Below are 13,248 nucleotides of genomic sequence, written 5' to 3'. Positions count from 1 at the left end.
AGCATGGTGGGAGTTTCTGTCTTCCCTGGATTTCCGCATGTTGATTGAGAAGCAGAACAGAGGAGGCCATGGGGGCAAAGGTGGCTCCTCAGAAACTCAGTTCCTTGGTCCAGGTCAGGGAGAAGGGTAGGTGGCTCCTCAGCCAATTCCAGCTTTTGTTGAAACAGGAAAGAAAGAAAACCTAAGCGCTGTCTGTACTCCAATCACGATGCCAGATCCCTAATACTTATCATTAATATTAATGTGACTTTTAAAATATGCACAGAAAAATCTTAACTGGGAAATCTTGCCTAACTAAAGAGTGCCAGAGGGACAGGGAACAGGAGGAAGGACTGGAAGGAAAGTAGGAGCTCGCCAGGTCCTGCTCGGGGTCGCACCCTCAGGGGGGGTCGTCTACCTGCCCGGGCAAAGGATGAGGCAAAAATAGGGTCATTCGGGGTTCCCCAACTCTGCTTTGGCTGGAATGATTGGGCTCTTCGCTGCCACTCGGCGTTCTGGCAAGGCGAGGGGCGACGGCCAGAGGGAGTGGAGGCAGGCTGCCTTCCTCCCACGCCCGCCCGGACCCACCTCCAAAGCCGCTGAGGCGGGGTAGGTGCCATCTGCATAGGGGTGAGGGTTGAGGACGGGGTGGGGAGTAGAGGGCGGCAGAGCACACCCTCTGATACCCTCTGCCTCCCAGCGGAGCGGTTCCTCTTTCTGGTTAACATTAAATATTTGTCTGTACCCGAAAAGCGTCCTTCGGTGTGTTCGGATATGGTACAAATCGGCGACATAAATAGACGGGGCGGGCTGCTGGGTGGGCGGTCAGGTAGAGTGAAGATGAGGCGCTTTTGATTTGCTGACCACCTTCTTCTCTTTGACCCGCCGGTTCTGGAACCAGATGGTGACCTGGCGCTCCGAGAGGTTCGTGGTAGCCGAGATGCGCCGGCGCTTCTCTTTGGTGATGAACTTGCTGGCCGCATACTCCTTCTCTAGCTCCTTCAGCTGCACCTTGGTGTAGGGCACGCGTTTCTTGCGCCCGCGCCGGTAGCTGTTGACCTCGGGCTGTAGGGGGACCACGTCTGGGGGGAGAGAGAAGGCGGGCGGCAAGAAGTGAGTCGCATGGTTGGACCCAGGACCCTGCGAGGGGCCTCAAGTCTGCGCGGCTGCGGAGGCACAGGTTCCGGCAGGGACTCAAAGGGAGCTGATGGATTGTCCCCAAATCTTTTGCACCTCTGTTATTAGCAAGGCCACGACTTAGGTGAGGACCCTGGGGTATTGCCTCTGGTGCAAACTTTAAAGGAGGGGGCGCCCAAAACTCAGTAACCAAGATAAATGATATTTTAATGCAATGTTTTAAAATATATAAATGAATGCCCCCAAATCCATGATGAACAAAATATGAAAATTTTAAATAAATACGGGACCAGTATTACTGATTTTTCCTTTTGCCTCAGCTTCCAGCATGGCTCTACACAGCACTCCTTATTAGAATCCTCGTTCCCTTAGAGGGGTCCCTCCAAATTGCACCCTGGTCTGCTAGCCTGCAGGACTGCAGGTATTCAGGAAAATCCCTCTTTCCTGCAGTTAGATCATTTGGGCATGGGTCAGTTTATACTCTGCCCCATTATCAGAGGAAGGTGTTCTTTTGTATGTTTGAGGGAGGGCATGGCGGGCAGGGAGACAGTTTCAGTGGGCACAGACCCCCAAGTGGGGCCTCTTGCCTTTGGTCACTGGCTCTGCACTAGGAATCTGAGGCCAGCACCGACAGCTAGAGAGAAGAAAAGTGGCCAGGTGAAGCCAGACTGCCTGGGAGCCAATCTCTAGGAGTCCAGTGTTGTGAGCCACTTAGTAACATCCAAGGTGGGAAGTCCTAGCACTGAGATGTAGGGAATCAGGTCCCTAGAAGTAGAGGGTCCACACCCGGGTGTGTGCCCACCAGAGGAGACACCAAGAGAGCCCTTCTTGGGTTGAAACCAGCTGTTCACGTAAGTCTTCTATAAAAAGAAATCAGTGCCCCTCCCTTGCCCCCATAAATGTCCACTCACCAAAACTGCAAATTCTGCTCCAATCTGCTATCCTTGTCATTCCTCTGAGGCTGAAGGAGACTGTCCCCACCCCATGCAGGAACCCTAATCCTAAATTCTAAATACCTTGTCATCCCACTACTAGTTCAATTTCTTCATGCTCTGAGAATGTCACAGGCAATATGTGTCACTTATATCCCCCCTTCCACTCCACCCTCACCTCTGTCAATAAAAAGATCATAGCAACACTTTCAAGGGGAAGTGGGGAACTAGGAAAATTATCTGAGTAACTCACCCTTCAATTTTTAAAAACGTAATTGGCAGACTTCTTCATGCAGGATTTAATGAGTAGGACTGAATATTTGAGATTTCCCCTTCATTCTTACTGCCCTTTGGAAGTGTAGACACAGTCTAGAATGAGGACACAAAGCTCTTCCTGAAATGCTTGTTCTCACTGCCCCCCCCCATCCCGCCCTCATGAAACACCTTCCTTATACTCTTTCTCATTGGGTCTGCTCTCTCTCAGGGACCCTTGTCCCTGACAAGGATGGGGAGAGAAGAGGTCACCATCAAATGCAGGGGGGGAATAAAGTACACAGAAAGAATATGGGAGAGAGGGGGTTCCAATGGCCTGGTCTGGCTGTCTTCACGACGACAATTTTTCAGGAAAATTGTGGGACTTGTCACTTTTCTCTGCCTATGTAGGAATAGGCCAAGTTTTTGTTTTTCTTTTTTTTTTAATCTGCAAAACAAAACAACTTCACTTTAGCAGAGCAGATTCTTTATGTTAAAAAGGATTTTTTTTTTGCACAGATAATTTTTAAAAGTCTCTCAGTTCTCAAATGTGTCTTACTCTTACAGATGTAACTATGATTTGAGAAATTGATGATTCTGGAATAAGAGTAAAACAGAGAGGGTCAGTAATGATACCGTGAGGCTCTTTTTTAATCCTCGGAACATTTTTTCCAGTCTTATTTTATTAAACCCATTTTACAAGATAAGGAATCTGAGGCTCAGAGTAGGTAAAAGAACTTAAGTGGCAGAGCCAGATTTTAAACCCAGATTTTTGGACTCAACATAATGACACAGTAAGTTCTAAAATGGAAACAGACCACCTGGTACAATTTAGCTTTAAAATACCTCCTTTTTCCTGGAGAGCAAATGGGATACAAGTGGGTTTGGTTTCCTGAATTAACCAGATAATTGTCCCTGATTTTTTTAAACTTCACTTTCTGGAAATGCTCACAATTATCTACCCAAGTCTGGGTCTCCTAAACCCCAACTATAAATTTCCAATGAGGCTTAATCAACAAACCCTAAAAAATCAGTTTAAAAAAAGCAGATAACTGGTCCAAATTGGTTATTTTTCTCTACAGAATGCCAAGAGTTGATTTGGCCAAGTTTTTCGTGGATCAGACCTAACGGCTGGTTGTTTTGGCCAACTGGGGAAATACCTTCAGTCTTGCCTTCTCAAAGAAGCCCCTTTCATTGTCTGCTGTCTTGTCTGGAAAGGAAGTGGGATCTGCAGATGTGGAAACATCTGGAAGCTTAGGCCTCGAGTTGTGTCTATGCTGCCTAAAGTAAGTAGAGGACCTGGTGATTAATTTTACAATCAACCTTTCCCTAATCTCCCTTCAGAGCGTGTGGGCGCACACACATACACACACACACACACACACACACACACACACACACACACACACCCCACTTCATACCTGGGAACCTAACAGACACTTTTGAGGAGCAGATAAAAATCAGATCAATACTCAGCCATAGCTCTCTCTTGGGGTCCTGTGTACATGTTCCTACTGCCCACTGGCTCTTGACCACCCACTCCCAAAACAGGGCTCTGGTCCTCCGAAGAGGACCTTGTTCAGCTAGAAATCCTAGCCACTCTTCTCAACCCAATTCCAAAGACTTGTCAGTAGAGACTTCCAGTATGGCCCAAAGAGCCCATTATTTCCTTCTCTCTCTTACTCTCTCCCCCCATCCTATCTGTCTCTGTCTCTCCCTGTCTCCCCCACCCCGCCCCCCTCCTCTCTGCTTCTCTCTTGGAATTTCTGCCTCTCTCTGTCAAAATTAAAAACTGTCTATACGCACTATAGGAAGAAAAACAAAGAGCAAAGAAGCAAGGGTCTAGATAATTGGGTGAAGGAAGAAGCCACAACTCATCTTGGCCCTAATTATCTGGATCTTTCTGAACAATTGCCTTCATCTCCCACACCAGCCCAGACTGCCATAGATGAGGTCTCTCAGAGCCAGAGGCACTGAAAAGAGACAGTAGTGTTTATGCCTAGATGCTGCCGAACAAACCACAATTGCATAGACAGAGTTATCTGGAAATCTCACTACTTTAAAAGAGCTCTGTGTGGGTAGAAAGATGGAGGGTATTTGAAGATAATTTCTTATTCATCTGCCTTTTGCCTGGACCTCTGCACTCACTGAGATACACCAGCCTGATTCTACTTCCACACCGGGAGTGTGTGAGCACATAGCTGTTGAGATACACTGGGTTTTTATATCCACTTCCATGCCATAATTTGCAAGTGTATTAAATCTCAGTTGGGCTATATATTTTTTTATGTCAAAGATATTTTTCTCTAGGAGGCTGTGATAAAAAAGTGCTTACTTTTAGTTTTTTTTTTTCTGGGAATCTTTAAGATGTTTATTTTGCTCAAAGATATTTCTGAGCTTCTCTCCAATCTCTCACTCCCACCTCGCTCCACATGCATACACAGCAATGCCAGAGCAGCTCCCTCTCATCCCCTCTTCACACTAAACCCACTGCCCACTGCTCTAGACTTGTGCCTCTGCCCACAGTGGGCTTGGTGGGCATCTGCCCCTCTGTCCTTCAGCTCCTTAGCATGGCCTGTTGGCTACCAGCTACTGATGCTCCAGGAATTCCTGCTAAACCCCCATCTCCTAAGCAGCTTCCCATCTGGGTGAGATGGGAAATTAAAGGGCCATATCTCCACAACACATTATTGTACACCTACATGTGAGTTGCCTATCTTCTAGAAAAGTGTTATTATGTGTTTCATATTAGGTGGTTAATAACAGAAATCATACTATATAAAAATATAGTCAATGCAGAGTAGGTAACGCATGATACCATGTACTAAAATTCTATCATCCTAAATCTTCTGGCAGCCAGAAATTAGGTGTCTAGTGTGGGTCCCACCTTGGTCAGCTGTGTTATACTAAGTCATCTTATAATATTTACAAGAATGTTATTTGCTACACTTTCTAACATCATTCAGTAATTTTTTTTTTAACCATCTGCCCTTGCCCCAATCCCGGATGCAGAGGAATTTCAGGCCCACCCTTAGGAGGTCTTCAGGTCTATACTTCCCAGTGAAAATGTCCCTGGGTCCACATGTAGAGCTGGGAAGGGGGGGGGCTCTGGGCAGTATGGGGAGACATATATGGCTGTTCTGGGGCCCCAGGATCCCTGTAGGCATCAGAATGGAGCCAGTCAGCCCTCTCCCACTGAGCTCTGCTTATATATAGCAAGAGCAGACTCAAGCTCTGGATTCACTAGACCCTTAATCCTGATTTCTCAGCACAAAGCTGAATACAAAGCTCCTGATGTGGTTTTGAGAAACCTGGAACTGGTCTTTTCCCCTGTGGAGTGGGGGGTGGTGGTTTGCAGGATCCCTTCCTGTTCAGAGATAGCCTCAATTGGAAAGGGAACAGAACACCAGTAAATTCCAATCCCCCACCGCATATGGAGCCAGACAATACAGAGGGGTCCCCCGCCTGGGCCTGGACCTCAGATCCTTCCAAAGCAGGTCTCCCCCCCACCCGCCCCGCCCCACCCTCATCCTCACTCCCCTCTAAGAGAAAGAGACACTCCCCTGTGTCTAAGGCATGGGTAACTCTCTTTCTCCCCCGCATTTGGGGGAGTTGGTAGTGCGAACACCCACAGGATTTGAGCTCAGTACACCAGAGAGGCAAAGAATTTTATAATCCAGGAGAGGGATGTGAACTCCCTTTTCTCCACACCTTCTCCAGAGATTTTAGCTCTCTTGTTCCTTTAACAATCAGGAAATTCGTGGCCAAATTCTTAAAATAAATCAAGAAAAGAAAATAAAAAAGAAAACATCCTACATTTCTGTAGATCCCGGCAAATTAGACCCCTATTTAAAAACAACGACAACAAAAACTGTCCAGTGCCTGCAGTGCCTGAATGATCTTGGACGTTCAGGCAAACAAAATGTTTGGGTGTTCTTATTTTTTTCCGCAGTTAATCGGTGGGTTGAGCGTTTTGTCCTAGTGGTTTTGGATTCCAAGGCACCCAAGGCCCACCCCACCCCCCATTCCTGGCCGGAAGCGGGCTTAGGAGGCCAAGAGCCGCGCGTGAGACTGGAGCCCGCTGGGGGAGGAGGAGACAAGCTCCCGACTGGAGCGGAGCCGGCGGCCGGGCGCTCGGGCGCCTGTGATTGCTTCACTCTCCGCCCGGCAGCTCCGGGGAACGTGTCGGAGCAGATTTCTTCCCCGGCGCATTCCTCAGCGCAGCTCGCCCGGCCGGCTCCATCGGCAGCCCAGCAGAGCCGGCGCGCCGGGGCCAGACGGCGGGGGTGGCTGGGGCGCGGAGCCCCGGGGCAGGCGGGGCTGGGACGGGTCCCTGGCGGCGGCGGCGGCGCTCGGGCCCCTTCCTTACCTGGAAAGGGAGACTTCCAGAGGTGGGCGGACTGCGACTGCTCCTTGGAGCAGTACACCTGACTGTCCCAGCCGTTGGAGAGAGCCCAGTGCTGGTAGCCTTCGACGGGGATGAGCGCGTCGTGACGCGGCTCCGGGTGCCCACTGATCCCAGGCACCACAGACACGTCCAGGTAGCCGGGCATCGCCTGGTAGGAGCTGGCGAAGCTGGGATAGAAGGCGAACTCCTTGGCCCTGGAGGACAGGTCGTCACCCGGCAGGGCGCCCGACGGCTCGGGGTACTTATCGCCCGGGTGGTAGGCGCAAGGCTTTTGCTGCAGGTTCACGTTGTGCGACAGGCGGCAGCCGTAGTAGCTGCCACCGAAAGGGTAGCCGTAGCCCAGGGTGGCGCTGGACGAGGTGGGGGGCGCCGGCGGCGGGGCGCATTGGCGCGCCGCCTCCGGGGCCGGAATGTCCGTGTAGACGGCGCCCTGAGGGGCGCCCAGGGGAGCCGGCGGGCGGCCCAGCACGGGGTGCGGAAGCAGGTCGCGGCAGTGGCTGGCCGGGCAGCTGCTGCCCAGCCCGTCCATGCTCGGGGCTTTGCCGGGGCTCGCTCCGCTGCAGCCACCCCCCGCGCCGCCCGCGCCGCCGCCTCCCCCGCCGCCGCCGCCGCCGCCGCCGCTGCCGCTCTCCGCCGCGCTGTCCTCATAGACGTACATAAGGCTCTCCGGCCAGCGAGGATGCAGGAGCAGCGAAGTCGTCATGACATGATCTGCTCGAGCTTTTTAAAAACTCCACTTGCCAGAGGCTGCGAGCTGGGGAGACACCTCGCTCCCTTTTCCCCTCCCCCATCCCTCCTCCCTTCTCTCTCTACCCCTCCCCTCCTCCTCCTCCTGGTGCTTCCACCTCCCTCCCTACATGCCCTCTACGCATGCGGGGACATTTCATTAAGAAATCACCGGCTCCCGCCAGCCTCCCCTCTGCAACCCTCCCGCGCCCACGTGACGCCACCCGTGCACGTGATGCCCTGGCCGGGTCTCCTGGGGTTCCCACCCCTAGAGGTGGGGCGGGGCGAAAGGGAAGAGGTCTCTGCTGATTGGCTCTCAGGAGGGGCAAAGAGGAGGGAGCTGGGAGATTTAAAGGGACAGGGCAACGCCCCCTGGCCGGCCTCGGGGAGGGAGAATGAGGAGGGGGAGGCTGAATTTGGCCGACGCAAAGGGGTCTGGCAAGACCAGGACTGTTCCTGGGCGCCTCCCACTAGGCTTAGGAGGCGTGTGGGGGAGACTGATTCCTACCCAAAAAGATCGCTGTGACTGGATTGGGGCTTGGAGCTAAGAGTCGGGGAGACACCGTATTTTTTTTTCTTAATAAATAAAAAAACTGGAAAGCAGGCGGAAGCGCACCGGCAGGGCGTGGGGAGCCCCGGGTCTGGCCTTGGCTGACTCCCTGGGAGCTCCGGCTGGAAAGAACCCGACACCGAGCAGCAAGACTTTGATGCCGGGATTGTGTTTCCATTTCCGACTTTCAGCCACTTTCCCCAAAGCCCCAGTTGTCTAAGAGGGACCCTCTCTAGGCTCGTTGCCCGCAGGTCTTCCTCCAGCGGAGCAGCGAAGGCTAGGAGGATGTAGTAGCCCCCAAACACAAACATCATCACACGGAGGGCGGGATGCTCTCAATGAAAAATTGAGGTAGAATAAAGAAGAGAAATGGGGGCAATAGAATAGACGGGTATTTCAATATACAATAGAAATTAAAAGACTCGGAGTGAGATTTTTCAAAGAAAAGGGGGAGGAGGAGCAGGGATTCGGTCTAGGAAAGCTGAAAAGCTCTTGATGTGAACAAGAAGAGTACGCGCTCTCAGATCCGTGTACAAAAGGAAACGTGGGATGAGGGAGAGTCGGCAGCGCTGCCCCTTTGGAGGGACATTTCCCAGGCGCTACTCTGGGAGACCCCAGGAGGCCCGACCCCAGCCCGCGGATTCGCCTCCGCCCTCGGCCGCCTGGGTTGAGCCGGCCATAGGCTGAGGGGCCAGGCAGAGTCGGGATCAATGCAGTTCCCAGCTGAATAACCCCAACTTTAGCTCCCATAGCATTCTTGGGGTCACTCCCTTTTAATGTGAAGTGTTTCGATGCTTTGAAACTACCCAATCTTTTCAAAGAAAAAATTAACACCAACTTACTAATTTTCTAAAAAAGCCCCCCTCTTCTCTCCTCCCAATCTCCAGACTTGTCGGGCTTCCTGTGCTCAGTTTGGTGCCTCAGTAGAGGCACCCCTTTCCAGAGAGCATCTCCGTGGGATTGAGCCAAGTTCCCTTTCAGCACAGGGCCTCCCTGAGGAGAAGAGGTAATAAAGAGAGAGAAAAAAAAGGGGAGAGGGGCTACAGCATCTCCCTCTTTCCTGCCTCTGCCAAAGATTTTAAATGCTGGGTGCTCCTGTCCAGACCGCGCACAGGCCGTGGCCAGGAAATAGCCTCGGGCTAAGCCGAACCCACTGGATCCCTTCAACTTGAGAGCAAATGGCCAGGTCTGTACTGAGATCTGGCCCACGGGCCGCCTCCCTTCTACCGGTAGGGGCAAGGTGGTGTTGGACGATGGAGAGCGCCCTGGCGTGGGTGAGTTAGGATAAGAGATGCAATCTTTATCAGGGTGATCTTCATTCGGAAGGGTCACCTCAGAGTTCCAGAAAGCAGGCTTTGGACTGGGCTGGCAGTAGGAGGAAAAATATATCAGGAAGCTTGGAACATGAGCAGGCCAACTTGAGTGTGTGTCGAGGGCGATGATGGTGGAAGGAGGAGAGAGGAGTGGAGGGGAAGGTGGGTCTTGCTGGGAGCCGGCTCTTGGCTAGGAAACTGGCTTCCCTGCCTCCGGAGTTCCAAGGTCAAGGTAAAAGGAGGAAAGCAAACATGGCCTGGCTAGTCTAGACTGGGTCGTGTGACCTTGGCCCCCCCCCCCCCCGTCTGCCTGCGGCCTGCCTGGTGGGGGTAGGTGGGTGGAGAGGTCTGCCGTTTTTTCCCTCCGCAGGTGTAGGGGTGGTGTGGAGGCCCTAGCTTCCCCTCCTGTGCAGTGCGGGGTCCGGTTCCGCGTGGAGAACCCGGGCGACGTGGACCGGGCTGAGTGGGGCAACCGGGCGAAACAAAGGGCCTGAAATGGCCACCCCGTTCCTGGGGCTCCCTCCCGGGTCCGGGAATGGTCTAGCTCAACGCCAGATCCGTCTTCACGGGCCAGAACCCAAAGACGGGTCCCCCAGCCTTTGGGAGTAAGGGGCAGAACAGCAGAAAGGCTCTGGGTTCAGGCGGCCCAGCAATAAATAAAATCAATAGTAGGTTCTTTTCCAGGTTTATATAAGGGCATTAACTGTTCCTATTGCAATGAGATATAGATTTAACCCAGCAATTTTACAATTCCATTTATTAGGGGCTTTATGCGGCCAAAATTTAGCGAAGAGTGGAAAGAGAAGGAAAAGTTCCCTTCGTCAAGGAGACCAGCTGAAGAAGATGTAGGCCCCCCAGAGACCTGAGAGAGTGGGAAGGCTGGAGGCGAAAGTTCAGGACTCAGGGCGTTGAAAGCGCCAGAGAAGGGTCCGCATGCTCTGAACGATTTCCCACTCTTTCGCTGGGTTCCCCAAGACCTTCCGCGCCTGAAACTGCCGGCTCCAAGACTGGGGCGCACCCGGAGCAAGGAGGGAGGCGACGAGGCGAGAGCCTGCGGGCGGGCGCCTCAAAGTAGAGCCTTGTTGGTTAATTAACTTTAAGCCTGGGGTCGCTTCTCCCTCCTCCCCCGAAAAAAAAATTGTGAATCTCGCTGAGACACAAATAAAACCAAATTAAACACTCCAGGAGAATATGCACTACTGGAAACGTAGTAATTACATCGCCGAAGCGATGAGGCGATCCCGCCCTAGAAAGCCAGGCGCTGAAACCCTCGGCTTCGGCGCTCACCCCCCGCCGCTGAGCCACACCTCGCCCCGCCTGGGGCTTCGCGGGTGGGCCGATGGAGCTGGACTGCGGACCTGGTGGAGAGGAAATCGGGAGGAATGAATAGGAATGTGACCCTTCGGTCTCTAGCTGTGATGTTGGTGTGTGCGGGAAAGGACGGAGCATTTCATCACACCAAAGGAAAATGGAAAACGGCCCCTCTAGCCCCGTCTAGAAGCCCCGGGCTGCGCTCTCCGCTCTTTTTTCAAAGGGACATTTGTGATGGCGAGGCCACGGGAGCCGCTCTGCCCTCAGCTTCCTCTATGGACTGAGTTCCCCGCTAAGTTCAACTCTGAAATTCTTGTTTTCAAAGGCCCCAATATATAAAGGAGATATTCAATGTGCCTTCTCACTGGAAGTGTGTGTGTGTGTTTGCACGGTGTACGTGTGCACACGCCTGGCCTGTGGGTTTGTGATCGTGGGCAGCCTCCATGCACTGTTCCAGCACATGCCCTTGCGGATACGGCCCAAGTGTATTCATGAAAATATCCAGCCCTCGCTGAAATCCTCTCTATGCAAATAAAGATCTCTGCTGGTCTGTTTATTTCTCTGGATACACACTTGATTTATATGCTCATCCTGCTCTCTACTTAGATATCCCCAGGAAAATGAAGAGGCAGATGTCTGTGTCTTTCTAAAGTTGAGGGGTGAAATTCCTGGCCTGCTGTGTTAGAGACCAAGTCGGAGGGGTAAGTTAGCAGCATTTGCAGCAGGAGCGTGCAAGGTTGCCGTACACACTCGAGGGCTGGGTGAAGCTTGAATGCCAGGCTAGGGAAAAGGGGATGAGATAAATGAGGTTGGCGTACCCCTTATTCAGGGCCCAGATTGCCTTCTTTGGAAATCAAGCATCAGTTGATTTCCCTTCCTCCCGCTCTTTCCTCTGTTTCCTCCATATTGCCCAGGAAAAAAAAAAAAAAAGAGCTTGAAGCTCTGAAGCTCCTGCCCCCCCACCCCCCGCTTTTTTTTTTTTTTTTTATGGGAGAAATTCCAGTTTAAAAAAGGAGGGGGTGGGTTGAGGCTGCAGGAGAACAAAGAGCCTTACCACCATGGGGTCTGGATTCTCGCCCAGACTTGGGGCCTTGGTGGGCGGGCATAGAGTTTGGGGGGCCCTTTCCTGTCCAGGATACGGGCTGCAGGCAGGATGGAAGAGATTTGTGGAGGATAGAGGACATAGGGCTTGAGCTATCTAGGAAAGAAAGGGATGTTTGGGATAGAGAAGTCACTTACAGGAAGGGTTGGGAGTTCCGGGGTGGGGGGGTGAAACTATGAGAGAGCCCCCTGATAGTGTGACTGAGCTGGGAGAGCCTTACACACTCAGAGGAAATTAATTCCTGTTGGGTCACAAAGGGTGATACTGGTGGGGAAGGAAGGAAAAGTGGCTGATAATGGGGCTCCCTGGCCCTGCCCAGTCCCCTCCTCGCCTCCTTTCCCTCCACCTCCCTTGACTCTAAAAGGTTGGGGGTGGCCCAAGGAGTGTGCAGATGCAGATGCCACTCCCAGGCTCCTGGATCCCTCTGGAACCTGCTCGGCTTTAATCTCTCCACCCCCACAGCCTGGACTCAGAGCAGAGCCACCCAGGCCTCTCCTCCCAGGCTGAGACTCACCTCCTGGACAGCAGCTGCCATCCTGGCATCGTCCACCTTTATTGTTCTTCCTCCTTGGGCCCCCAGCTTGAGGAAGATGGCACCAGGATGGGCTGAGGCATCGCTTTGCTCCTAGTTTCAGAGTTTTCTGCTCTCAAACCCAAACTTGCCTTCCTCCAGGCCCTATTCACTTCCCTCTCTTAGACATCAGGGAAATCCACTCTCTTCTGCTGTCAGTTTAGGATTGCAGTGTTGGCTGAGGGTTTGGGAAGTCACATCAAACTTTCCTCTATGGTTCTGCAGGGATCCACACGAGGGTCGGGGTTTAGGCTGCCATCACCAGTCTTTTCCTGGATTCTCCTCCAGCCTGCCCCCAATCACACCTGTGGTGCTCTGTGTTTGAGTGGGGAGATCAGGTAGCTGCTTCCATGGGGAAGTCTCAGGAAGCCTCCTCCAGTGGCCTCCAGGGTCCCTACCTCAGCCCTCATTCTTCCACTGCTTCCATCGCTGTCCTCTCAGCCCTGCCAAGCTCCTCACAGAGACCCTTCCCAACCCTCCTCATCCTCTCCTTCCCCAGACCCATCCCTTTTCTAATCCTCATTCCTCCTACTCCCTTTTCTTTTTCAGCAGCATCTCAGCTGGTCACTTGCCCTCCCCCCACCCCCATTGACAGAAGTTCCGGGAATAAACACAGAGTTAAGAAATTAACAAAGTATCTCTCCCGGCTTCTTGCCTCCCCAGAGCCCCTACCGTTACCCCATCCCTGCAGTGGGAGAGGGCCCTCTGTTCCCCTCCCCTCACCCCAGACACCTCCTCCTTTTAGGAAGCCCTTCAAAAACAGACAAATAAAATCTCTCCTGGTTTTAGGGCCTGTCTGAGAGGGAAGTCCAAGTTCATTTTCAAGTTAGACAAGGGAGTTGAGGGGGGTTGGGGAAGAGGTGGAGGAGCGTTTGCAGGGGGCTGGATTTGGCTTCCTTTCAGAGATCTAACAACGGGCCCTTTTGGTCAGAAAGCCAACAAACCGAATGCTTGGAAAAGGTATTTA

The 13,248-nt window shown here is 52.5% G+C and overlaps 1 protein-coding gene across 1 annotated transcript; it reads right to left on the bottom strand.

Moving 5' to 3' along the window:
- Window positions 1-804: 804 nt before the first annotated feature.
- On the bottom strand, window positions 805-7,411 carry HOXC13 (homeobox C13). Its single transcript, XM_059934631.1, has 2 exons — window positions 6,670-7,411; window positions 805-1,061 (listed from the first exon to the last, which is right to left on the bottom strand). The coding sequence occupies exons 1-2, from the start codon at window positions 7,409-7,411 to the stop codon at window positions 805-807; spliced, it is 999 nt and encodes a 332-aa protein (XP_059790614.1).
- Between the last annotated feature and the right edge of the window lie 5,837 nt (window positions 7,412-13,248).

The sequence above is a fragment of the Balaenoptera ricei genome, chromosome 10 (assembly GCF_028023285.1).
Source record: "Balaenoptera ricei isolate mBalRic1 chromosome 10, mBalRic1.hap2, whole genome shotgun sequence".
In the NCBI taxonomy this organism is placed as follows: domain Eukaryota; kingdom Metazoa; phylum Chordata; class Mammalia; order Artiodactyla; family Balaenopteridae; genus Balaenoptera; species Balaenoptera ricei.
This window is presented reverse-complemented; position numbering and strand designations above follow the sequence as displayed.